Source organism: Parasteatoda tepidariorum, chromosome 8, assembly GCF_043381705.1.
Source record: "Parasteatoda tepidariorum isolate YZ-2023 chromosome 8, CAS_Ptep_4.0, whole genome shotgun sequence".
Classification (NCBI taxonomy): domain Eukaryota; kingdom Metazoa; phylum Arthropoda; class Arachnida; order Araneae; family Theridiidae; genus Parasteatoda; species Parasteatoda tepidariorum.
In genome coordinates this window covers 32,102,279-32,126,321 of record NC_092211.1, presented here as the reverse complement: position 1 = coordinate 32,126,321, position 24,043 = coordinate 32,102,279, and the positions used below count along the sequence as shown (strand labels likewise).

The window sequence follows — 24,043 nt, the reverse complement described above, 5'->3', positions numbered from 1 at the left end:
CACAGTATTTTTTACAGTAATATTGTACTGTAAAAGTCACGCTACAAAAATTTACAGTAAAAATGAATTTTATGGCAAAGAGTACTGGCAACGTGAGTGCCGGTACTTACCATAATTTTTCAGTGTACGTCAAAGAAATATCTCTAATACATTTATTGCTTTAGTTAAGGTTATGTAATACTATTTATTTAAAATGTATAGTAAATGTCTTGAGTTATTCTATGCCGTGTACATGTTCCAAATTTCGATGTTATTCAGGAGTATATAAATTTTTCTAACTTAAAAAAAAATGTCGATGTATTAAAAGAAATAATTCCTGAAAAATTACGACAAAAAGTACTGGCACTCGGTGCAAGTACTTTTTATCGTAAAATTCATTTTTACCTTAAACTTTTAAGAAAAAAAAACTTTGATACACAGTATTTTTTACAGTAATATTGTACTGTAAACATTACGCTACAAAATTTTACAGTAAAAATGAATTTTACGACAAAAAGTACTGGCAACGTGAGTTCCGGTACTTACCATAATTTTTCAGTGTACGTCAAAGAAATATCTCTAATACATTTATTGCTTTAGTTAAGGTTATGTAATACTATTTATTTAAAATGTATAGTAAATCTCTTGAGTTATTCTATGCCGTGTACATGTTCCAAATTTCGATGTTATTCAGGAGTATATAAATTTTTCTAACTTAAAAAAAAATGTCGATGTATTAAAAGAAATAATTCCTGAAAAATTACGACAAAAAGTACTGGCACTCGGTGCAAGTACTTTTTATCGTAAAATTCATTTTTACCTTAAACTTTTAAGAAAAAAAAACTTTGATACACAGTATTTTTTACAGTAATATTGTACTGTAAACATTACGCTACAAAATTTTACAGTAAAAATGAATTTTACGACAAAAAGTACTGGCAACGTGAGTGCCGGTACTTACCATAATTTTTCAGCGTACGTCAAAGAAATATCTCTAATACATTTATTGCTTTAGTTAAGGTTTTGTAATACTATTTATTTAAAATGTTGCGAAACAGAATCTTTAAAAATCATAGAGAATTTTATATTCTTTTTACCAAGTATATATTCAACTCAAAAGATTATACAGGTCTGCACGTTCGGGAAAAAAATTAACTTATGGAATTTGTTTTTCAGAAAAACCAAAGTAATAAAATATCTACGATTTACAAACAGAACTTATAGCTTTTTAATAAAAATATTGCACTATTTTTTTAGGCATTTTCATATTGATAATTATAATAATATTATTTTATTATGCATTGTTAAATGCATAATTTTACAGGATCCCTTAAGAAACAATAGAACATATTGGCATTTTAATAAAAATATTGTAATATTATTTTATTATGCATTTCTATATAAATGATTATTGTAATATTATTATATTATACATTGTTAAATTAATTTGTGCTATAATTTCACAGGATTCCTAAAAAATAACAGAACTTGTTGTTTTTTAATAAAAATATTGCAATATTATTTTATTATGCATTTCTATATAAATGATTATTGTAATATTATGTTATACATTATTAAATTAACTTGTTGTACAATTTCACAGGATCCCTAAACAATGTCATTCCTCAAGTAGATAATTTACCTTTCCAAGCTGTTCTCAATGGATGGTATTCAGTTGATTCATTTTTTGTCCTCAGGTAAAACTTCTTAGAGAATAAAAATTTTGAATTTTTTATATATTAAGAACGGTTTTTATACATTTTGGATTTTATTTTTATTTTTTGAGATGATTTATTTTAAATTTGAAAGTTATAAAAAATCAAACACAGTTTCTACAGAATCGCAAAATAATAATACGTAGCAGGTGAAGTGTGCTCAAAGTAAAACACGGACCACTCTGAATAACTTTTTATCTAATAATCAGATCTTCACACGTTTTGGGACTCAATGGTTCGAAGGGGGTAATTTCAAATATGCTTATTAATTAAAGCAGACGATATTTTAAGTTACGAAATCTGACACAATGGCCTACTTTCTCCGAATAAACATACCTTTTTTTCGACGGATTCGGATTTTTGATCCTCAAAATATAGGGGATAGTCGTAATCTGGGAAATATGGTACCAATAGTTTGGTCAGAACAGCTGTTCGAAGTTTGGACCTTTTAGAGTTAGTTTTACTTTTTGCGTATTTCACTATGTATCGAACGTTTAAAACAAATTGAATTGTTGAACACAATTATGAAATTTGTTCATCAAAAAGAGAATTCCATGCAAAATATAAGTTATAGTAAATAGTTATTATTTAACCATCATGAATAATAGTCAAAATGATTTTGAATTGTGAGGTATTTAAATTTTTAACATTTTAAAGAATACATAACATGGCACTTAATGATTACAGGGCAAATGCTTAAACGGCAAAATACAAAATTTGTGGCGAATCAATCGAATAGTTCCTGAGATATTGAATTCTAAAAATACGACTTTTTAAAATTTATTTTCTCAAGAACTTTTCATTAATTATTCAGCATATTTGAAGTCACTCGTTGAACCATTAAGTTTGAATTTTAAAACGTGAAAATCCGAACATTAGATCAAAAGTTACTCAGAGTGGCTAATTTAAAGGCTAATTTACGAACTCTTATGAGTATACTTTTTTTTACTTCAATTTTTCAAGGATTTTAACTTTACACAGTATGGTCATGATTACAGGACAAACATTGTGTGCAGATAAAATCTTAATAGGTCCAAACATAAGCAAGTAAATGCTTACTCTGATACAAATTTATTTACTTCTAGTTTATTTATTTATTTATTTTAAACTCTAAAACAAACTTTTCAATTTCAGAAATTATCTATCAAAAATTAATTAAATATAATTATTAAAATTTATTTCAGTGGATTTTTGATGTCCTATTTATACTTTCAAGATTGCGAAAAAAGAAAGGGAAAAACACCGTGGCTTTATTTTTACGTCCACCGTTATCTAAGGTATGTGTAAGATTGATTATTTACTTGCATTTATTAGTTACCTCATTTAAGATATGTCCCTCCAACCATTAGGATTTCAACAAAGTTTGTGAAAACTCGATAGTTAGCAATAAATAGTCAACATTTTATTCAAATAGTCATTTTGCAAATGAATAGTCAAAAATGAAAAATATTACAAATATCAACCAAAATATAATAATAATATCTTAAAAATAAATAAGTACATAAGAAATGCAGCATATGATTGGACTAGCAGGAAAAAAACTTTATAAAACTAAACTTATTTTCTGGAAGAATATGTAAAAAAATATTACACAATTTTATTTGGCATAAAGCTGGGGAGAAAGTAATTGCATTGCTTTTTTTAAAGTGAAAAAAAATTATCGTCGTTATTAATCCTAAATTCACATAAATCATGTTTAAAAGCTGAATATTTTAAAAGCCTGAAAAAGAATACACAAAATAGTATACAATTTCGAAACTAAGTAAAAAAAATTCTTTTGTAAAGGCAAGGGATTTTTTAAATTTCATTTGGTCTTCTTTTAGATCTGCTACTTTTTAAATTATTTATATGTTTAAAAAAAAACGAAATGTGAAAAAAATGGCGGCGAAACGGTATTAGACTGAAATCTTCAAAGGTAAAAGTATTTTGATTCAGAGAATTTAAAATTTTAAGACATTTATTTTGAATAGAAAATATTGGAAGAAAATTAGTTTAGCAATTCCTCAAATAAACATGCCTCAATTTATTAAATTTTGGTTCATCTCTAAAACAAAGGAAAATAACTTAAGACCACTTCTACTAGCTTTTGTTTAATGCGTCTATTAAAAATTACAGGCTAACACCGGTTTATATGATTGTATTGGCATTTTACGCCACTGTCTTGCCAGTAATGGGATCTGGACCTTTCTGGAGAGATACAAACGTTGATCAAAATTGCCATAAGAATTGGTGGTGGAATTTACTTTATATCAATAGTGTACGTCAANCCGTACATAAGGTCTTACTCCCACCCCCTTAGAGTACGTACATTTTATTAGTCTACCCCCCTTTTTCATAAAAATTAAAATAATTATGTTTTAAATAAAATTAAATATTTACTTAAGGAGGGTGTAGGATAAAGTCAAATTTAAATTTGGTGTATGTTTATTTGTATGTAAATTTGGTTATAAAGTACGTACTTTGTATAATACCTCCCCCCCTCCCCATCATACAAAACCGTACATAATAGCAAATCCCCTCCCCCCCTTCGGGATGTACGTACTTTTTGAACGGCCCCTAATAATTTTTTTCAACAACTTCGATGTATTAGTTTTTATTAAAAAATATACATTTGTAAGTCGGAGGTAAAGGATATCATGTCACAAAAATCTAATTTTTGAAAAGAGCAAATTTTAGATTTTTTACCTATAGAGGATTTAGGACATGGTGTGTTTTCAAACTGTCTAGCATCCCCAATTATTATATCCCCAATAACTATGTGGTATAGGACATAGTGCCCTATACCACAAGATAAAATGAAAAATATGCAATATGCACATGGCATAAACTCAATTTTAGAAACAAATGAGCATGGCGTCCTTTACCTCCGATATACAGATATATCGAGCAATATAATATAAACTTATAAAAATGATTTACAATAAAAAAAATACCTTTAAAGATGCACAGTGCGCCGAAAAAACGGCCCACTCTGAAAAACTTTTGATTTAATGTTGGGATTTTCACGTTCTAGGTCTCAATCTTAATGGCTCCAGAGGGTAACTTTAAATATGCTACCTAATAAGTGAAGACGATATTTTAAGTTGCGGAATCAGACACAAAAATGAACTTTCTTTTAATGTGGCTTTCTTTCGACGTGTTAGGATTTCTGATCTCCAAAATATGAGAGGGAGCCGCAATCTGGGAAATAGGGTTCCAGTAGTTTGGTCCGGAGAGCGCTTCAAGTTTGGACCCCTTAATGTTAATTTTACTTTTTGTTTATTTCGCTATATTTCGAACTTTTTAAGCGATTTAAAAAAATTTTACACACAGTTATAAAATTCGTTTATCCAAAGATAATTCTATGCAAAAAAATAACTTTTAATAAATATTTATTATTTTTTATTTTATTTAGGAATGGTAGAGAATTTTTTTTTAATTGTAATGTATACAGTTTTTTGCATCAATTAGAAAATGTAATTATACATAGAAAAATACGAAATTTGAGCAAAATCGGTTGACTAGTTTCTGAGAAATTGAAGTTTAAAAAAATCGGATACTTAAAATTTGATTTCTCAGGAACTATTCGATCAATTTTGCTCAAATTTTGTATTTTGCTGTACAAAATTATGTTCCTTAAAATGATTCAAAAAATTGTATACCTTACAATTTAAACTTTTTTCAATCATTCTTAAATAAAATAAGAAAAAATAATAAATATTTACTAAAAGTTACTTTTTGCATGGAATTATCTTTGGATAAACAAATTTTACAATTATGTGCAAAAAATTTTTCAATTCGCAGAAAAAGTTCTCGAGATATAGAGAAATACGCAAAAAGTAAAATTAACATAAGTTTTGAATCGCTCTCCTGACCAAAATATTGGGAACATATTTCCCAGATTGCGGCTACCCTCTACATTTTGGAGGTCAGAAATCCTAATCAGTCGAAAAAAAGGGACGTTTATTCAGAGAAAGTACGTTTTTGTATCTGATTTCGTAATTTAAAATATCGTCTGCACTTATTAAATAGCATATTTGAGGTCCCCCCTCGAGCCATTAAAATTGAGTCCTTAAAATGTGAAAATCCGATCATTAGAGATCAAAAATTATTCAGGGTAGTTTTTTTCGCACTGTACAGAGCACAGACGTAAAATTGGTATTAGCATCATCCTCTTAACTTCGAAACGATAGCAAAAAGTAATTATGTATAGGGTAAGTGACTATGAGTATGCCTTAGGTTAAAACTTGATTAGGTTAGGTAATACAAGAAAAAATTAATTACAAGGAACACGTGATCTTAATGCAAGCACGATCACCTGCCCCAATCTTTCAGTACTCGTCTTTTAGCAGGCTACGCTAGCAGTATCACATTATTTTGTCCTTGTTTAAGCAGCGTGGGCAGCAACTGAGCAGATGCCACTCGCTCTAAACTTCCCCAACCAACAAGAGTATTTTCAGCCACAACAGATTCAACCTTGCTGCTTATAAATGCAGATTATTTAGTTTGTTTCCAAGATCGAACTCATGACCCCCCAGCTTTTATCAAGCTATACAATTGATGATTGGCATTGTTTGTCGAAGCTAAGGAAAATAAAAGAGCCACAGTTTAAGTGCCTTATACTTGAAGCAAAGCAATGATTTTAAACTTTATACATCATCTAGACGTGAAGAATTATCTGAGCTTTAGAACGGACAAATTACTTAAATATTTCAAAAGTTAATAATTCGTTTTAAAAAGTCGCCAATTCTTGGCGAAATTTTTCTACCTAGATGAAAATTATCAAAATTACTGCCTCATTCTCAGTTTTAAATCTGATAGAATGAATATGACTTTTGAAATTTTCAAATTAAAGAAATTTATGTTTTTTCCAGTGCTTTGCTTTGACTTGGTATCTAGCAAATGATATGCAGTTCTTTGCCTTAAGTCCCTTATTCCTGATTACACTTTGGAGGTAAATAAAAGAACTTTTTATAAAATTTTTTCCATTTTCATAAATTAGAGATATTGTCAATTCTTTATGAGTTGTGCTTCAATGATGCGGTAAACCTTTCACAACGAATTGCATTCAAATAGACTACGAAATAGCTTGCTTCATCACAATTTTATAATTTAGCGAATTTGTCAAGTTAGTCGCCAAATCATTAAATTACGATAAAACAGCTAATACAGAACATATTTGCATTATTATTATTAAATTTATGACTCCTTATGCTACACAAAGTATAAAATGAGGCTCACAGATGTAAATGGGAAAAGTACAATTGTAAATTGAAAAGAAACAGAACAAATTTTTAAAAAAAGCCAAGTTGTAGACAAAATTGCGTAAAATATTTAGGTTTTCAGTGCATTTAATAAACAAGGACAAAACAGTTGGCCAAGAAATACCCGTGTCTCAGTTCCCTTTTTTTTAAAGCTTTCTCTTTGACTTGAATATAAATTACAATAAAATATAATGCGTTCTACAATGTCAACACCATGACCACAAGAACAGAAATTATAATTCCCTAAATTAAACGTAAACAAATAGAGGCTAAAATTTCCATGCCATGTCAGAATCTGAGTTAATTTAAAGTCAGTTAAAATTTCCTTCACTTCAACCGCTGAAAAATATATTTTAGTTCACACAGCTTTTGGGTGAAGCTAAGAATTCAGTGTTCCAGTCCAAAACAGTTTTTTCCCCATGTTTCCAGACTGACAACGGAACAAGACATCGAAATATCAACACACACTATATGAATCCATTTTTCGAAGATAATTATTATAAAACATAAAATTAAGATAACCCAAATTCAGATAAGATAATAAAAGTACACAAAAACAGTTCATAAGGTAGCCTGTAACTTTTTAGATCACGGTTGTAATGCATTTCTCCATCCATATGATGTGCACTACCTCCCCCAGGGTGCAAAGCCAAATCCCTCAACAAAAAATAAGCACCGTTAAGTACTTTTTAAGCACACAAAAAATATTTTAAACACTATATACATTAACAAAATGCAAAAAAAAATTTCAAAAATTTTACATGACCGTGATAAAATAACCAGTTTCTGACAAAGAACTCTTTTCTTGATAATATTAGCCACCATAAAAAGATCGAGAGATTTTACGGTTCCATATAAGATGGTGGAAAATGAAGCCTGAAAAGGAGAATATCTTGCAAAATGCAGCAGAGTTGCACAATAGAGTACAATAATTTCACAGAACCCAGCTCACATGCTGACTCGCAAGTATTTCATCAAACCTGTAAAATGATTGGCGCTTTCGTACGCTATTCGCGATCGNGCTACATTAACGACGTCTCCAGAGTAACTGAATGACGGTTCATATGGAAATTGCAGGTAAGCGTCTCATACAACAACGCCCCCTATAGTTCGTTGCGATCGCGAATGGACAGACGGTACGCCCAAATAGATTGTGGTTGAATAAATTTTAAAAACGTTGAATAGAACAACGTGAAACGCACGCTTTTGCTTAATACGTGGCGAAAATCGACATGGTGAAGAAAAAAAATCTCATTTTAGAAAGGGGAAAATTAAGTACTTTTTAAAAAAACCCCATGAAAAAAGCGCCTTTAAGGGCTTTCAAAAAACAAAAATCGAAAATAAGCACCTTTAAAAAACGCTACGCACCTTAATGGGATCCCCAGTTTAATTATCAGTATCATTAATTTATTATTATTATCATATCCATTAGACAAAAAATATACAGTTTTGAAGCCCTTGAAAAGTAAAAGTTTTGCGGTGAAATATTTTTTTTACAAATATCCTTAAATCCTCACCACGAAATTATAATTCAACGAAAACTCCCAACTTGTAGCTTTCTAAAAGAACTAATTATCATAATTGGGTACTTGCAACTAATCACATACAAGTTTCCAATCACGTGGTTGCGCATGGCTGCAGCACAAGCTACAACTTTCATGCTTGAGTTTATTTTCACCCTAAATCAATTTTCAGATCAGATTTCATTAGATGCCTCCAAGTGACGCCACGCGCATGCGTCGAATCTGATTAGCTGCACCATGCGTGACGTCGCTTGCAATTATTACATTGGGAGCCTAAAGTGACATCACGCGAATTCAGCAGCCATTCTAGTTCGCTTGTAGACATCAGATTAAATCTGATCCGCCAATTGATTCAGCGTACCAAGTCTAACAGCTGTAACGTTTACTCGTCATGCACAGTCACGTGATTATATGCTCAACCGTGAGATTTCGGCAGTATACTTCTTTTCGAGTTGGTACCCAGTTGAAGCGTAAAAATTGAGGATATTAAAAAAAATTTTAAAATATCAAATTTATTTCATAATGAAAAATCGTGAACGAATCAGTGAATTTTCTCATTAAAAACAAATTTTATTTCAGGTGGCCGAAAATCGGTTACGCAACTATGACACTGTTCTTATGCGGGTCTTGGCTTTGCGGTTTCATTATCACCTACCATTATGATTTGCTAGCTGGAACTTTGGGTGATATTCGTCATATGGAAACAGACACAACATATTTGCAACGGTAAGTAAGGCTCTTGTTACTTCCTTCTGATACAAAAATCCTATCAAGATTTGTGTTGTCACTATGAGGATGGAAACATCAAAACCAGTTCGCCTGATAAAACACGGAAGTGTTTCCAAATGATCAACTTTTCAATTTTTCTGCTTCCTCTGGCAATTTAAAGGGTTTTAATGTTTTCAGTTCCGTCCTCCTTAGGAGTGAATTAGGTTTCGATAGCATTTTTTTACCCTAGCTAATATATTACTTTTACAAGGATATGTTGTTGTTGTTGACGTATGCCTGTTTAGGCAGAGGTTGTGCGATTGTTCTTGTTTTTCCAGTGGCGCCATCTATGGCCAAGAATTCTACTTCAGCCACACCAAACGTCGTACCCGTTTTATTCATCCACATCCATTCATTCATCCACAGATCGTAATTTTGACCTGAATCAGAGAACGATCGATCTCCAATCCAGTACCACCAGAGATATTGATTTGTTATGGGAACATGGAGGACTTTAGCGACTCGACAGATTTAACGTGCATCAGTCACTTTATTACACGGGTGAGTCTTCGGCCGGCGGGGTGCGAACCCACGAGCTCTCAGACATAGGCTCAGCGCCCTACCGACCAGGCTATCCCGGCCTACAAGGATATGTTAAAGTACATAATAAAAGCGAAGGCCGGGATAGCCTGGTCGGTAGGGCGCTGGGCCCATATCCAAGAGGTCGCAACCAGTGATTGGCACATAGCAGTTGGGCATGACAATTTTTTAAAATCGAACTTAATGGCAAGAATTTCTGGAAATAATACTTTTAAATTCCCAATAATACATTTTTATCTCAAAAATATTTAAATGTTAAAAAAATAAGAAATTACAATATTTTCTTCCTAAAAAATTCCAAAGTATGTTTAAGCATTCTACTTTAAGAATGATACAAATGCCGTCGAATGGTATGAATATCATTGTATTTAGGCTTTTTTTCTTTTTTAGATTTCTGGAATATATGGACAAAATTTATTACAAGCCTTATACTAGAATTGCGCCATATTTGATCGGCATAGCACTGGGTTACGTAATTTTCAAAAAGAAAATAACGAACATAAGTCTTAATCGTGTAAGTATTCATATTTACCTCTGAAATTGCTTCAATAGTATATAGTGCTTTTAAATTGTGGTAAATGTTACTTTTTTGTCTCCTCACTAAGGGGCCTCGGGGCACTGTTAGTTTCGGTTAAATCCACTAACAACAGAAAGGCTCCTGTGTGTTTGCAGGCAGTGTGTCCCCTGATGAAGTACTGTTCTGCAAACGCACATTTACATTTTCATTTTAATTATTAAGATTTTATTTATGTCTTATTTCTATTTAATACTGCTTCAATAGTATTAATTTCGGTACTACAACTAAAAATATAACAGGAACTTGCTAAATCTATAAACTGAATTCTCAAAAAAAATAAATAATAATAAAAATGATTAAAAAATAAATAAAAGAATAAAATTGTATAGATAATTACACTGGGAAACAAATTTTTTGGTGCATTTATACAAATACTTAATCTTGCTTAATTCAGGTGTGGGGACTCCAAATCTGAAATTAGTTTTACTCCTAAAGTTATCATTTTTTTTAAATAAAAGTTTTAATAAAAATATAGAAGTTTAAAAACGTTATATGAAACAGGGGTTCGTGTAAATGTTGGGACAAATTTCTAGGGGAGTTAGGACACATCATCAGGAACCTACACGACCAAAAATGTCGGCATACGCGGCTAAAGGCGCTTTCATATTATGAGCTTTTCAGAAGCACGCGAAGTAGTTGTAGTTAATCTACGTCGCACTAGAGCTGCACAATGGGCTATTGGCAACGGTCTGGGAAACATCCCTGAGGATGATCCGAAGACACGCCATCACAATTTTGATCTTCTGCAGAGGGGATGGCACCCCAACTTCAGTAGCCCAACTACCTGCACGCAAAGTCGAGCACTTTACGATAGAACAGTTTAACGAGGACCAATCCCGCACACCCTCGGTCCCTACGCAGACTGATCCAAGTGGTCACCCACCCGCACACTGACAGCAGTCAGTGATGCTTGACATCGGTGATCTGCTGGGAACGAGCAGTCCACTGAGGGACCAGAAGTACGCGAAGAAACAGTCCATAATAAGAAAGCGCCCCTAGCGGCGTGCGAATTTTCCGTCCATGGGTTCCTATGCAATTTTAATCCTGATGATGTGCCTTAACTCTCCTAGAAATTTGCCACAACATTTATTTATACGAATCCCCGTTAAATATAACTCTTTTAAACTTGTATTTTTCAACAAAAGATAGTCGAAAATTGTTATTTAAATAAACTGCAGCTTGAAGAGAGAAATAGATTGCAGATTTGAAATCAGCGACGTGTAAAAATCCAACATCCGCTTAAACAAAAAAAAAAACTCGTGCAACAGAAATTTTTTGTTTTCCAGTGTTACAAAAAATATAAAAAGAGATTGTGAAAATATAATATTAAAATTTCAAAAAGAATGTTACGAGATATTATTGTCAAACCCCGCTATAGTGAACCTTCAAGGGACCGAAATTTCGGTTCACTATATCCGTTCCACAAACAATTTTAACTAAGGCTTCCGAACTCCTTCCTTTTTTTTATACACTAATTAAATAAATGGCCAATTAAATGAAATACAAAAATGACTGAAAAATAATACGTAGTAACATAAAATGTGCAAAGTTATTTTTATTACTCTTCGTCTTGTGTAAAAAAAAAAAGAAGAAAAAAATATTTGTTATCTTTAGCTAATGCGAAGCTGATTCAGGGAAAATTTTGCCTGGGTTGTTCTTTATTTAGGGATGGGAAAGTGAGATAGAAGAAGGAAACAAGAAAAGATGCTTATCGCTATATTCCACTCTATAATTGGTTTTAAAAATCAGTACAAGTACTTATTTTGAAGTAGATATTTCAAATTTATTACAAAAAAAAAATCAGCCGAAGACAGAAAAAAGTTTATAATATCCAACTTCCTCACTTTTTGGTTCACTATATCCACAAAAAATAACATACGTGTACAGCTAGGTACGGGACCGAACATTTCGTTCACTATAAATCGTGTTCACTATAGCGGGGTTTGACTGTATATCGTTTCTTGATAATTTATAGGCTACTTTATGGACTGGTTGGCTGCTATCAATTACATCTGGTTTGTACTGTGTCTATGGTACCTATCACCAAACACCAAATTTAGTGGGAGCCAGCTTTTACAATGCTTTAACTCGCACGGTTTATGGCTTGAGTTTGAGCTGGTTAATTTTCGTTTGTTTATCTGGACATGGAGGTATGTATTAAATCAATTTTTCCCACTTTACAAATACCACTTTTGAGTGCTATTAACTTTCTTACCTATAAAGTATTATTTCCCAGTAATTTCATTTCTTTCCTAAAAAAAAATTTAAATAACATTTTGTGTTTATTTAAGATTTAATAAAGCAATGAGGAATAATATATTTTTTACTTGGAAATCAAAAAGAAATACTCAGGATGTATTTAATGTATAATCTTGGAATCTATGGCAAAAATGAAATGAAAAAATACACAAACTCTGCAGATTAAAAAAATCATAAAGACCGCCGTAGCTATTTTTGAGGGCTCAACTCTATGTTACATTTTGTTTTACTGCGCGAAATTTATAAGAATAAGAAGTTTGAAATCGCGTTGATGTGGGGAAAAAACTGTACAGAGAATACGATGGAATACAAAAAAAAAAAAAAAAACATTCCATCATTTGTTAAGAACTTTTAACTGTAAAAATATCGTGCTGACCGCAGAAATGAAATTACAGTTTTGAAATTTTACGCTCCCAAAGGAGATTATTTTTTTTATAAACTGAACACAAGTATTTTCGAAATTTTAATTTGTTCGAAAGTTATGGTAATTTTATGTGCTTATTTCGAATTTTTCCCACTTTTTTAGCTTTACACACCTTTTTATTTTGCTGTGCAAATACATTAATACTTAGAAACTTACCATTCAGAAAGTAAGTGGGCATATGTACAAAAAAAATTATAGTTCAATTACAGTTTTAGAACTACTGACTGTGATACCGGTAAATGAAAAAAAAAATCTGCAGCCTGTTGAAACACAATTATAAAGTTGAAATTTGATGAGCTAAAAGGGCCATTTTTAAATGATGAACTTAAATTATTTAAATCTCATTTTAGAAGGCTTATTGAAACGTAGCATTCATAAATAAATCATTGTGTATTTTTACAGGTGTTGTAGACAAATTTCTCTCCTATAAATTATTCATTCCTCTGAGTAGACTGACTTACTGCGCATATCTGATTCATGTCATCTTGATGGATCTTTATTCTAGTAACCAGAGACAGACGCTGGACTTCAACCATCAGACAATGGTAAGCAGCAATTTCTACACATTCAATATGAGCCATTAGATACTTTATCTTTATCAGTATGGAACTTTCACAGATATATACACTGAAAAGCCATTACATTATGATCACCCTCCATCTATAACAATGGGCTCACCCTGGTTTTCATAGTTTCTCGCCCAGGAACAATGTTTTCATGGAGCCCATTAGGACCCATGATCCTCATAGAACAATCCCTGACGTCTGTAAGCTACTTGAACATAGTTGCAGACCAGGTTCACCCATTCATGGCAACAGTTTTTCCTGCGGGGGATGGTGTTTACCAACCGTATAATGCACCATGTCATAAAGGTCGAATCGTCATGGATTGGTTCGAAAAACATTCCAGTGACTTTCAAGTCTTGTCTTCGCCCCCAAATTCACCTGACCTTAATCCAATAGAGCACTTACAGTCCTACTTGAAAAACCGAATTCGTGCTGCCACACTACCCCCTCGCAATGTGAGGGAATTGCATCACCAGTTAGTGAGCGCTTGGTCCCAGATACCTCAGACTACCTATCAGCACCTGTGGAATCAATGCCACGGAGGGTGATAGCAGTTTTGAGAGATAAAGGTGGTCCTACATGTTATTAGCATGGTGGTCATAATGTAATGGCTCTTCGGTGTATATATATACAGAGAGAGAGTGTGTGACGCAGGGTGTTAAATACTGATGATCCTTAAAATATAGTATTTAAAATTTTGTAAAAATTAAAAACTGCACACATTATGGGTGACAAACTAACATTAAAGTGATAAAAAAAATTTCAGTTGTTTCTAATGCCACTTGCCAATACCAGCTTGCCTACTTGGTGAAACCAAGCAAATTTAAGACAATGGGTGTTTTTTTTTTTTTTTCAGTGGTGCCATCTCTGGCCAAGAATATCTTCACACACATCACAGCACGTTTTACAGGGCAAATCTATTCATTCATCCATAGATTGTAATTTTGATCTGAATCTGAAAACAATCAATCCCCACTTCAGTAACCCCAGAGGTACTTATTTGTTCCGGGAACTTAGAGGACTTTGTCACCAGATAGACACCTACACGAGGAGTCTTCAACCGGCAGGCTCACAACCTTTTGGACATGGGCCCCAACGTCCTATCAACCAGGCTATCCCACCCTACAAAAATGTTTAGAAAAATTCTAAATCATTAATGATGTCAGGAAAAAGCATAAAGCAGAATGTATTTGCCTATTTTTAATATTTTATAACCGTCGTTGAGCAGCCAACCCAATTTTTGGGTTTACGACTACTAATGTTCAACTATGTAGCCTTGTAATTTTGAACCCAATCCAAAGACAAGGGAACTCCTGAGTCAAGTATTGGGAGTATTTTGCCTTCGTTGGGGACTTTTTTTACGAAACTAACTAACATTTGCCTTACATGGAGATGTAAACCACGAAGATTTTCTACAGTTAACCTGACGACAAGGGGACTCTAACCCATGGTCCGTCTATCACTGAGGTCAGTGCAAGCCGGATACGGAATTCGTATCGACCAGCCATCGCTGGGATTCAAACCCAGTTCACCTCATTGGAAGGCGAACGCTCTATCTCCTGAGTGTTCATTTTCTGCAAGAATTTCTTTAAACATCATTCTCAAATCATTTCCTAGACTATTTTTATTCCTCTTTCACCCATATTAATTTCAGTAAAGAACAATAAGAGTTAGAAATTAATTTGTTCTTTTTCACAATATTAATTTGCAACTAATAATGCATACTGTTTTTTTTACTAGTATTCTAATGATATATAGTAAGGACGGTTATTACAAAACATCCAGTACATCACTTAATAATATGTCACATTTCGTCGTATTAGATCCGGTGGTTTTCAATCAATAAAATTCTTAATTTTTCTCACTATTTGATAATAATCTTTGTAAAACGTATAATATCGATACGATTTTAACAAGGGAAATTATTTATCCAGATATTAAAATACATATAAACTCACATAAGATGTTTATTCTCCACAAAAAACTTCTTATTTTGTGAACGAAGTTTTCAAACAAATTATACATGTAATTACAATTTATTAATATAAATGTAATGCTACCTTTTATTTATTTTGCTAACAAATTATTCACAACTGTTTTAGGTCATGTTGTTTCTGGGTCTTTTGATGGTGACTTATGCATTTTCAATGTTAATATCACTGACTTTTGAATCTCCCTTAATCAGATTAGAAAAACTAATAAGAAATAAATTTCAATCAAGATCAAGAACTCAATAAGACTATTTTTATTTCTTTACTTATGTGGTCAGCAGCTGTTATTGTTATATGACCCTGAACAACTATGTGTATACTAATATGTGTATTCTGTGCAAGGAAAAAAATACATATAAATGTGCTAGCAACTGAACATGACCTTCAAAAGGATATTATTTAAAAAAATGAAATTTTTATAAGGTGAAAAAATTGTCAACATTTGTTGATTAAGTTCCTAAAAAAAATAAAAACTAACAAGGGTTTTCTAAAATGTAAGTTTTCTCTCTTTAACAATGGTTAATCTTTACAAAACTATAATGGTATGACAATGGAAGTCAAATTTTAAACTTACGACTTATTTAAAATTGAATAACATATAAACTATTAGACCAATTTCATTCAAATTTTGAATTTAGTCACTTAAAAATTACATTTTTAAAACCATATAAAAATTTCCCCAATTGTTTCGTATTCTCCCAATTCAGAATTGTTTTGACTATTATTAAATAGAATAATTATTAAAAATGAATTATCTTCAAATTTCATAAGTAAGTCAATTATCCTCAAATTTACATTAAGGGGTTCAAACTTTTGTTCTCTTGCCTATATTATTGGTACCATATTTTCCATAGCAGATACTCTATAATTTGAGGTTCTAGAATCTAAATCCGTTAAAAGTTTATTCAGAGAAAAATTTTCGCATTCGATTTTGCAACATAATATATTGTCTGCTTTAATTAATAAGCATATTAGGTTAAATTTTAAATTATATTAAAATGCTTTCCACTGAAAATTAATTAAAATAAAATTAAATAAGAGTAAAAATTAATACAATATTAAAACCTTTTTAATAATATTATTTAAATTTTATAATACAGAAACAAACTCATTTGGCAGAATTTCTGAAACATTTTTTCTCATGATACTCCAGCGAAGAGTTCTGAAAAATCCTCCTTCCCTTTTTCAGTCTACATTAAAAAAAAAATTTTTTTTAAATTAAAACAATTAAAGCATAAACAATTATTTTTTTTTGTATAGTAAAGATTTAGATAAAAGAAAAAATAGATTACTTGAATTGAATCTGTTTCAACATCTTCCACAGATAGCGTTTTGGTAATTGATTTATTCTTACGCCCTTCCTCTGTCCAAAGATTTTTAAGTGCTTTGGGTACTTGAAATGATAAATTTCTACTGCCAGACCTAAAACACAAAATTAATTTATAGGGTGTCCCAAGAAAAATGGAAATAGTAAAATATCCCCAGAAATATTCATTGGATCAAAATCTAAAAATATTTTCATAAGACGCATATTAAAATCAACCCCAAAAACCCTGGAAGTATACCTGAAAATTTAAATTTTTAGTTAGTAGCCAGTGGCCAGCAGACTTATGACTTAGTAGCAACTTTTTTCTTAATGAGTCAGTGATCGCTATAGGTAAGTCCTTTTCATAATCAATTTGTCATTTTTTATCTTTATTTATTGTTTAATATTTATTTATCTTTGCATTTACGTTTCAATTTTGCTAATTGCTTTTTCTTATTTGACTTTCCATTATGTATGGGGCCTCGGAGCACTGACAACAGAAAAGCTCCTGTATGTTAGCAGGCAGTGTGTCCCCTGATGAAGTATTGTCCTGCTAACATATCTTTAAAAAACAAATTTTGATTTTCTTTTCTTTTTGAAGGAGTTGTTTTTTGACTTTTTAAATTAAGTCTTTTCTATTTAATAGCAACTTTTTAAAATTTCTTTTTTGTTTGGATTAAAATTCATTTTTAAAAAAAATCATATTAGAAATCTACAGCTATAAAAAGTTAATTCACAAATATAAGTAAGTGACAAAATTTAGTTAAATATACTCACTTTAAAGAACTTTATGTAAAAATATTTGAGGAAACAAAATAAACTCATGTTTGTGAGAATTGCAACACCATGAAGGACTTATGCGAGTGTGCTGAAATTTTCAGGAAATGTAAAATAGAGCATAATATGCAAATGATTAGAATTACAGACCCGTAACGCATGCGTATGCTGAGCAGCACCCTCTGAACGGCGGATGGATCCTAATAAATGGACGGCTGTAGCGACACATGTATGGTTATCGGTGGTTATCTGCTAGTGGTAACCGCTAGTTCAGACATTACTTATGCCTCTTCGTCGAAAGAGAACGAGATTTCAACAACTTTCGGAGTTTGAAAAGGGGAGAATCGTCGGCCTTCGTGAAGCTGGATTGTCTTGTCATGCAGTAGCCGCTCGTGTGCAGCGTAACAGCAGCACAGTGATGCGTGTTTGGAAACAGTGGACGAACGAGTGTCAGACAACTCGGGAATCCGGGAGTGGATCCCGAAATGTCACATCAGCTCGCGATGATAGACACCTGGTCCGCATGGCGCTGACAGACCGTACGGCTCCCTCTAGACAACTGGCAGGACAGTGGTCAATAGCTACAGGTGTTTCATTGAGTGCTTCATCAATTCATAGACGTCAACTGCAGCGTGAACTGCGCGCAAGGACTCCTTTACACAGGATCACCATCACGCTAAACCATCACTGCCTGCGACTACAATGGGCCAATCAGCATAGGGACTGTCGTGCTGATTGGCAGGGTTTTCTGACGAATCCCACTTTAATTTGTGGTACCCTGATGGCCGCATTCGTGTCAGACGCTATGCCGGCTAACGCCACCTTCCGGAGTGCATAATCGAATGCCACAGTGGATGAACACCCGGAGTTATGGTCTGGGGTGCCATAGCATATCATGGACGATCTCAATTGCTACGAATTGTGGGTAATCTGAACAACAACCGGTACATCGGTGAAGTTTTACAGCCCCAAGCTGTTCCCTTCCTTCAAGCCTTGCCAGGCACTGTATTTCAACAAGACAATGCCCGCCCTCATATTGCTAGGACTGTTCAATCCTTCCTTGCATTGTGGCAGGTACAGCTTCTTCCTTGGCCTGCGTATTCCCCAGATATATCACCGATTGAACATGTGTGCCATTTCGTTGGTCGGTGTCTCGCTCTTGATCTCGTTCTGTTGTTTCCACAGATGAACTTTGGGTATGCATACAAACTATATAGAATGCTCTTCCTCAGACAGACATTCAAAATTTGCTTGACTCCATGCCACGTCGTGTAGCAGCGCTTATTGCGGTGCGCGATGGCTACACAAAATACTGATTTCGATCTCTTGTTATTGTTTGTTTGCTTTGAAAGTTTAATCATTTATTTGTACCACTACCACTCAACTGTGTAGTAAATTTCATTCAATTATGACGATTCCTTCATGGTGTTGCAATTTTCACAAACATGAGTTTACATTCAATGTATCCATTACAACTTTTAAATACGTTAATTGCTAAAAACAATTCTCCGCCCACATAAATCTTTCTACAATTTGATAGATTCTGAATGGTCGCACTGAGCATTTTAACAATTCTGTTCTATCATTTAACAATCTTTTAAAAAAGTGATGGGAAAAAGTCACTGGTCGTTTACTCATGTGGCGATTGGAGTAACTCTCAGGTAGACTTGAAAATAACCAAGGTCAAATTTGCAGCAATTAGATGGGCTTTTCTCCAGTAATGATATGTTAAAATATTTTTGTTTGTTAAAATATTGCAAGTGAAAGTTGTAATAATTAATATCGAAAGCAAATTAAATGAGATTTCATTATATATAAATGGATAAAAGTTATTGTCAACTTAATATATTTAAAAAATGAATAAAAGTAAAAGGCTCTACTTACATGCTTTGAAATGAAGTGCTGGGTGAACTAATGGCATTATAAGTTCCGGATATTTGGGATTGGCTATTTACAGATTCTTGAGCAATTGAAACATCACTGAAGCTTGATGTAATGTCAACTTTGGATATATGTTGACCTTTTGAATTAATAAATAAATAAATTAATTTGAAAATAGTTTGAAATCTATCTGTATCAATATGCATTTTTATTTTAACAAGGTATGCAAAACAACAGGTGAACACTTAAAATTTTTTATTCCAATTTACAATTTTAGTTTTACATTATGCATAAAAACCTAATAATTTTTTTTTGAAATATATTTGTATTTATTTTACTTATCTATGCTTTAAATGAACATAATTAAATATCATAAAAATATTTTTTGTTAAATTTAAAAAATTAGTTATGTGCGTAAATACGGTAAAAAATATGGTACTTTGGGACTATCTTGTTAACCTGTCAATGCTCGGAATGTGGAAATCCTTTAGCGCCATCATAATGAAAAACAGTTTCCAAAATAAAAATTCTAAACACATTAAAATTTATCAAATAATAATAATAAAATAATGATAACAAAAAAAATGTAAATGTAAAAATACATAATAAAAAAGCGTAATTAAAAGAATCAAAACAAACTTGTTATAAATATGGAGTTAAAATTTAAAAAGATTGGCCGATACTAAAAAAAATACAATTAAATTTATGCGATGTGAGCAATAACCCTTAGAGATAAAAACATAAAAGAAAACACAATAAAAAATCAAGATGTCATTGTAATGGAGTTTCACATACCTGTTGCAGGTTTACCTTGGGATGTCTAAAATGTTGGAAAAACAATAATGTTCTTAAAAAGGACACAGAATAAATGAGTTCTGGTTGATCAAACAAATGTTCGTTTTATTTTTAACAGCAGCAGATGGTTTGTTAAATTGGATAATAGTAGAGCATGACATCGAAGGGGCACAGCCACAAAGAACCTTATAAATATCAGCACACTAACTTCTGGCACATGATTGAAAAGGATAAGCCATCAGTGGAGGACTATGGACCGCTTCTTCAAATCACATTTGGCATTTTCATACCAAACTTTCGAGATGTAACCAAACTCATGGAACGCGGGAGTGGGATGCCGCTGGAGTCATCTTTTCAAAAACATCTGCATGGCGAAGAAGGATTTCATCACAGTCGAGCTCGACAGCGTGTTGACAAAAACTTCGAATGCTGCCCGCTCCCAGAAATGGGCGGTATTTAAAGAAATAGCTAGAAGTGGAAGTTAAACTTCCTAAAAAGCAAAAGAATCTAGCTTAAGGAGCGAACTGAAGTGAGTTGACTAACCCCTTAAATTTAAGCATAATTAAATACTAACGGCGACCGTACAGTAACTAAAAACATGTGTTGACATCAAAGGTCGCCGACAGCTTTTTTTCCAAGAAAAGGAGTGTCTGAGGAATGAGCAAGGAACTTCCTGGGGAAAATGTCCTCATTGCGCTAACGCGTTAAGGGGCGAGAAGAAAAAGATGAAGACAATAAAAATTGTATCATAAAATCATAAATTAAGCCGAAAAAATAAGTATCTTGATTAACAAAACGGGATATTTAGAAATTAGGCTGTGACTTAATGTCACAAAACTAAAAACTTTTATTTTTTCATAATTATACATTGAACAATCAAATTTGCGGTTGTTGGTGTAGAAGCTACCTTTTGGCGACAATGGTTGATGGGATAATCCCAAAGTACCAAATATACTTACAGCTGAGTTTGAAGAAAAGGGAAACATTCTTTTCATTGGGAAAAATAAAATGCAATAAAGATAAATATGAAATGTTTATTTCATATTTATATATAAAATAAGTATTATCATATTATTAAATACAAGATAGATATCTAATTAATATGGAATATTTAAAAATATTGAGCAGCAAATTTTATCTTTACAAATCTTGATATAAATATGATAAATTTTCTCTATGTTTTGCAAAACTATCTTTAGATAAATTTTTTATTTTAGGTAATACATTATTGAAAGACACATGAACAGTTAAAGATTGGCCATTAATAGGATTATTAATTAAAGATTAAATTTTAATGAATTAAATATTATCAAAACATTTTAAATAAGAAATTGAGAATCTTTAATTATTTTATAAGTTGCTACAGGTATCGGATAGTAATAGTAAAAGTGAAACAATTGTTAAATATAAAATTTTAGAGCAGATGGTGCAGTAAGTAGTATAGCAATTGCATAATAATAAAAATATAAAATGAGGCAATTATTATTAAAAAAAATTCATTTTGGAGTACAATGAAACCTCTCGAGAGTGACCACTCTCTGTTATACAATAAAATGGTTGTTAATGGAGGTTACCAGGGGTGATTGTGCTCCGGAAAAAATCCGGATCTCCGGATTTTTCATAGAAGTCCAGAAGTTTCAAGAAATCATCGATCACATTTATGCATGAAATTTCTTGTATATTTTATTTAAAAATATTAGAACTAGAATTTATACTTGGCATCTCTTTAATTTGTAAATATTTTTTCTGGCAGAATAATAAATGCGATTAGAGATAAAAGTAAACTTACAAATAATTATTCATTTAAATTATGCTGCATATGATTCATTTAGAACATCACAATTAGAAAATTTCAATGATTTAAATTTATAAAGGTATGGATTTTTTGAATGATTTTACTCAAGAAATTCTTAGGACTTTTGAGTTGGGCCCACAATCACCCCTGGGTTACCTCCATTGACTTCAAAATGTAATTGAAGGTACATGATTTTACGCAAGCCATGTTAATTTTTATTCATAGTCATTTTTTTGGAGTGGAGAGGCTACTTGTGTTGGCATTATGAAAACCTGGTCGATTAATAAAATTTAGCGTTCATAAAAATGGTCCTTTTTTCTAAAATGAAATATTTTTTTAAAATTTAACTTTGACTCTAAATCATTGATAGCATTGATTTTAGTGCCCTCTGCCTGTAACATGAAATTATCAATCTCTCTTACAGATCATGAAAAAGACCTCGCTAAATAAGAGCCACTCACAAATATTTTAAATACATTTGAATATACTTATTTGTTCTGTTAATATTTCTTATATTTTTTTGTGCTCCTTATTTGGCCTTTTCCAAATTTGGTGCAGAGGTTTACCTGGTCGTTAGGTGAGGTTTTGAAGGTCTCTCTTAAAGGTTTTATTCAACACAAAGTCTATGGAAAAAGTTCTGTGCCTCACAATAGTAGATGTAAATAGAGGAGGTTTCAACAGAGAGGTGGTCTTTTCTAAAGGTTTCACCGTATTTTAACTATAAAATTTTTAAATACATTTGTATGATTTACAAAAATTATACAAATGAAGCAATTTATAACTTACTTTCATCCATTGAGATAGAATTTGAGCGGTAACTAAGAGGCTGGTAACAAAATCCACTTTCTTCTAACGATAGCACCAAAAAATTGTCCAAAAATGTCAAGGAAGGATCAACCTTAAAAACATACATAATAAAAGTTACACAAAAAGTGAATAAAACTTCTCTATTCATTAGAGACTTCAAAAAGGCATAAATCATTACAAATATTAAGTACCTTTTCGTTTACATCATATTCTTTGAAAGTTGGCAGGGTGTCAATGATAAGCAAAAGCTGTTTTAAAGCCTAGAAAGAAAAAAAAACTTTAAAAACCATAATCAGGATAGTTAAATTTACAAATATAATATAACCTTGATTATCTGAACCTTCAAATACTTCGGTTTAAAGTCAATTCAGAATTTTTAACACATGCATTAGTTTTATTCCTTTTCATAATAGTCATACTTTAGCTCCTCAAGAATCTTCTTTTTTTTCAATAATAATATTTTGAACATCATAAATAGTGCATCCCACTAACTGCTGTTTGAACATAAAAATTCCTGAATGAATAATTGATGCAATAAAAAATTTTATTTTAATTTTATAACCAGTTCTAAACAGCAGAGCCATTTTTGGGTTAATGACTATTTGTGTTCAACTTTGTATCTTTGTGGACTCCAAAGAGAAGACAAAGAAACTACTAAATCAAACATGGCGACAAACTTGCCTTCGTGGACTTTATTGATCGAACCAATCCACATTTGTTCTACAAGGAGAGGAAATTCACAAAACCTCACATGGTTAGCCCAACATCAAGTGGATTCTAACACATTATAAATCTAACACTGAGAATATATTATGTCAGCAGCATTGTGGTCGGTGCAAATCGGAAGCAAAATTCGAATCAAACAGCAAGCACTATGATTCGAAACTGGGCTACATCATTGGAAGGTGAGCACTCTATCCCTTGAGCCACCTTGGTTCAGGCATAATTATTAGAGCCTAAATTAATTAATTTTCCTAGATAGGTAAATATTCAGATGAGAAAATTAAAACAAATTTACAAGCTGAACTTTACAGCTCATATTTTTAAATTCAACTTAATTTATTATCTGTACTTTTGAATGTTTTAAGCAGTGATAT

At 32.0% G+C, this 24,043-nt stretch overlaps 2 protein-coding genes across 2 annotated transcripts in view; one reads left to right on the top strand and one right to left on the bottom strand.

Annotated features, from left to right (window-relative positions):
• The window catches only part of LOC107436831 (nose resistant to fluoxetine protein 6), a 29,707-nt gene extending 13,746 nt beyond the window's left edge, over positions 1 to 15,961 (top strand). Inside the window, exons 6-15 of the mRNA XM_043048120.2 lie at positions 1,574 to 1,676; positions 2,879 to 2,971; positions 3,810 to 3,955; positions 5,944 to 5,966; positions 6,548 to 6,627; positions 9,040 to 9,186; positions 10,159 to 10,282; positions 12,321 to 12,495; positions 13,431 to 13,573; positions 15,697 to 15,961. Of these exons, the coding sequence (XP_042904054.2) occupies positions 1,574 to 1,676; positions 2,879 to 2,971; positions 3,810 to 3,955; positions 5,944 to 5,966; positions 6,548 to 6,627; positions 9,040 to 9,186; positions 10,159 to 10,282; positions 12,321 to 12,495; positions 13,431 to 13,573; positions 15,697 to 15,831 (1,169 nt within the window). The 3' untranslated portion in view covers positions 15,832 to 15,961. The remainder of the gene's footprint in view (positions 1 to 1,573; positions 1,677 to 2,878; positions 2,972 to 3,809; positions 3,956 to 5,943; positions 5,967 to 6,547; positions 6,628 to 9,039; positions 9,187 to 10,158; positions 10,283 to 12,320; positions 12,496 to 13,430; positions 13,574 to 15,696) is intronic.
• Positions 15,962 to 16,636: 675 nt separating this feature from the next.
• LOC107436829 (AP-4 complex subunit epsilon-1) overlaps positions 16,637 to 24,043 on the bottom strand; it is a 28,749-nt gene continuing 21,342 nt past the window's right edge. The window contains exons 15-19 of the mRNA XM_016048643.3: positions 23,138 to 23,206; positions 22,926 to 23,037; positions 19,553 to 19,688; positions 16,878 to 17,007; positions 16,637 to 16,775 (exon numbers count right to left, since the gene is read on the bottom strand). Of these exons, the coding sequence (XP_015904129.2) occupies positions 16,725 to 16,775; positions 16,878 to 17,007; positions 19,553 to 19,688; positions 22,926 to 23,037; positions 23,138 to 23,206 (498 nt within the window). The 3' untranslated portion in view covers positions 16,637 to 16,724. The remainder of the gene's footprint in view (positions 16,776 to 16,877; positions 17,008 to 19,552; positions 19,689 to 22,925; positions 23,038 to 23,137; positions 23,207 to 24,043) is intronic.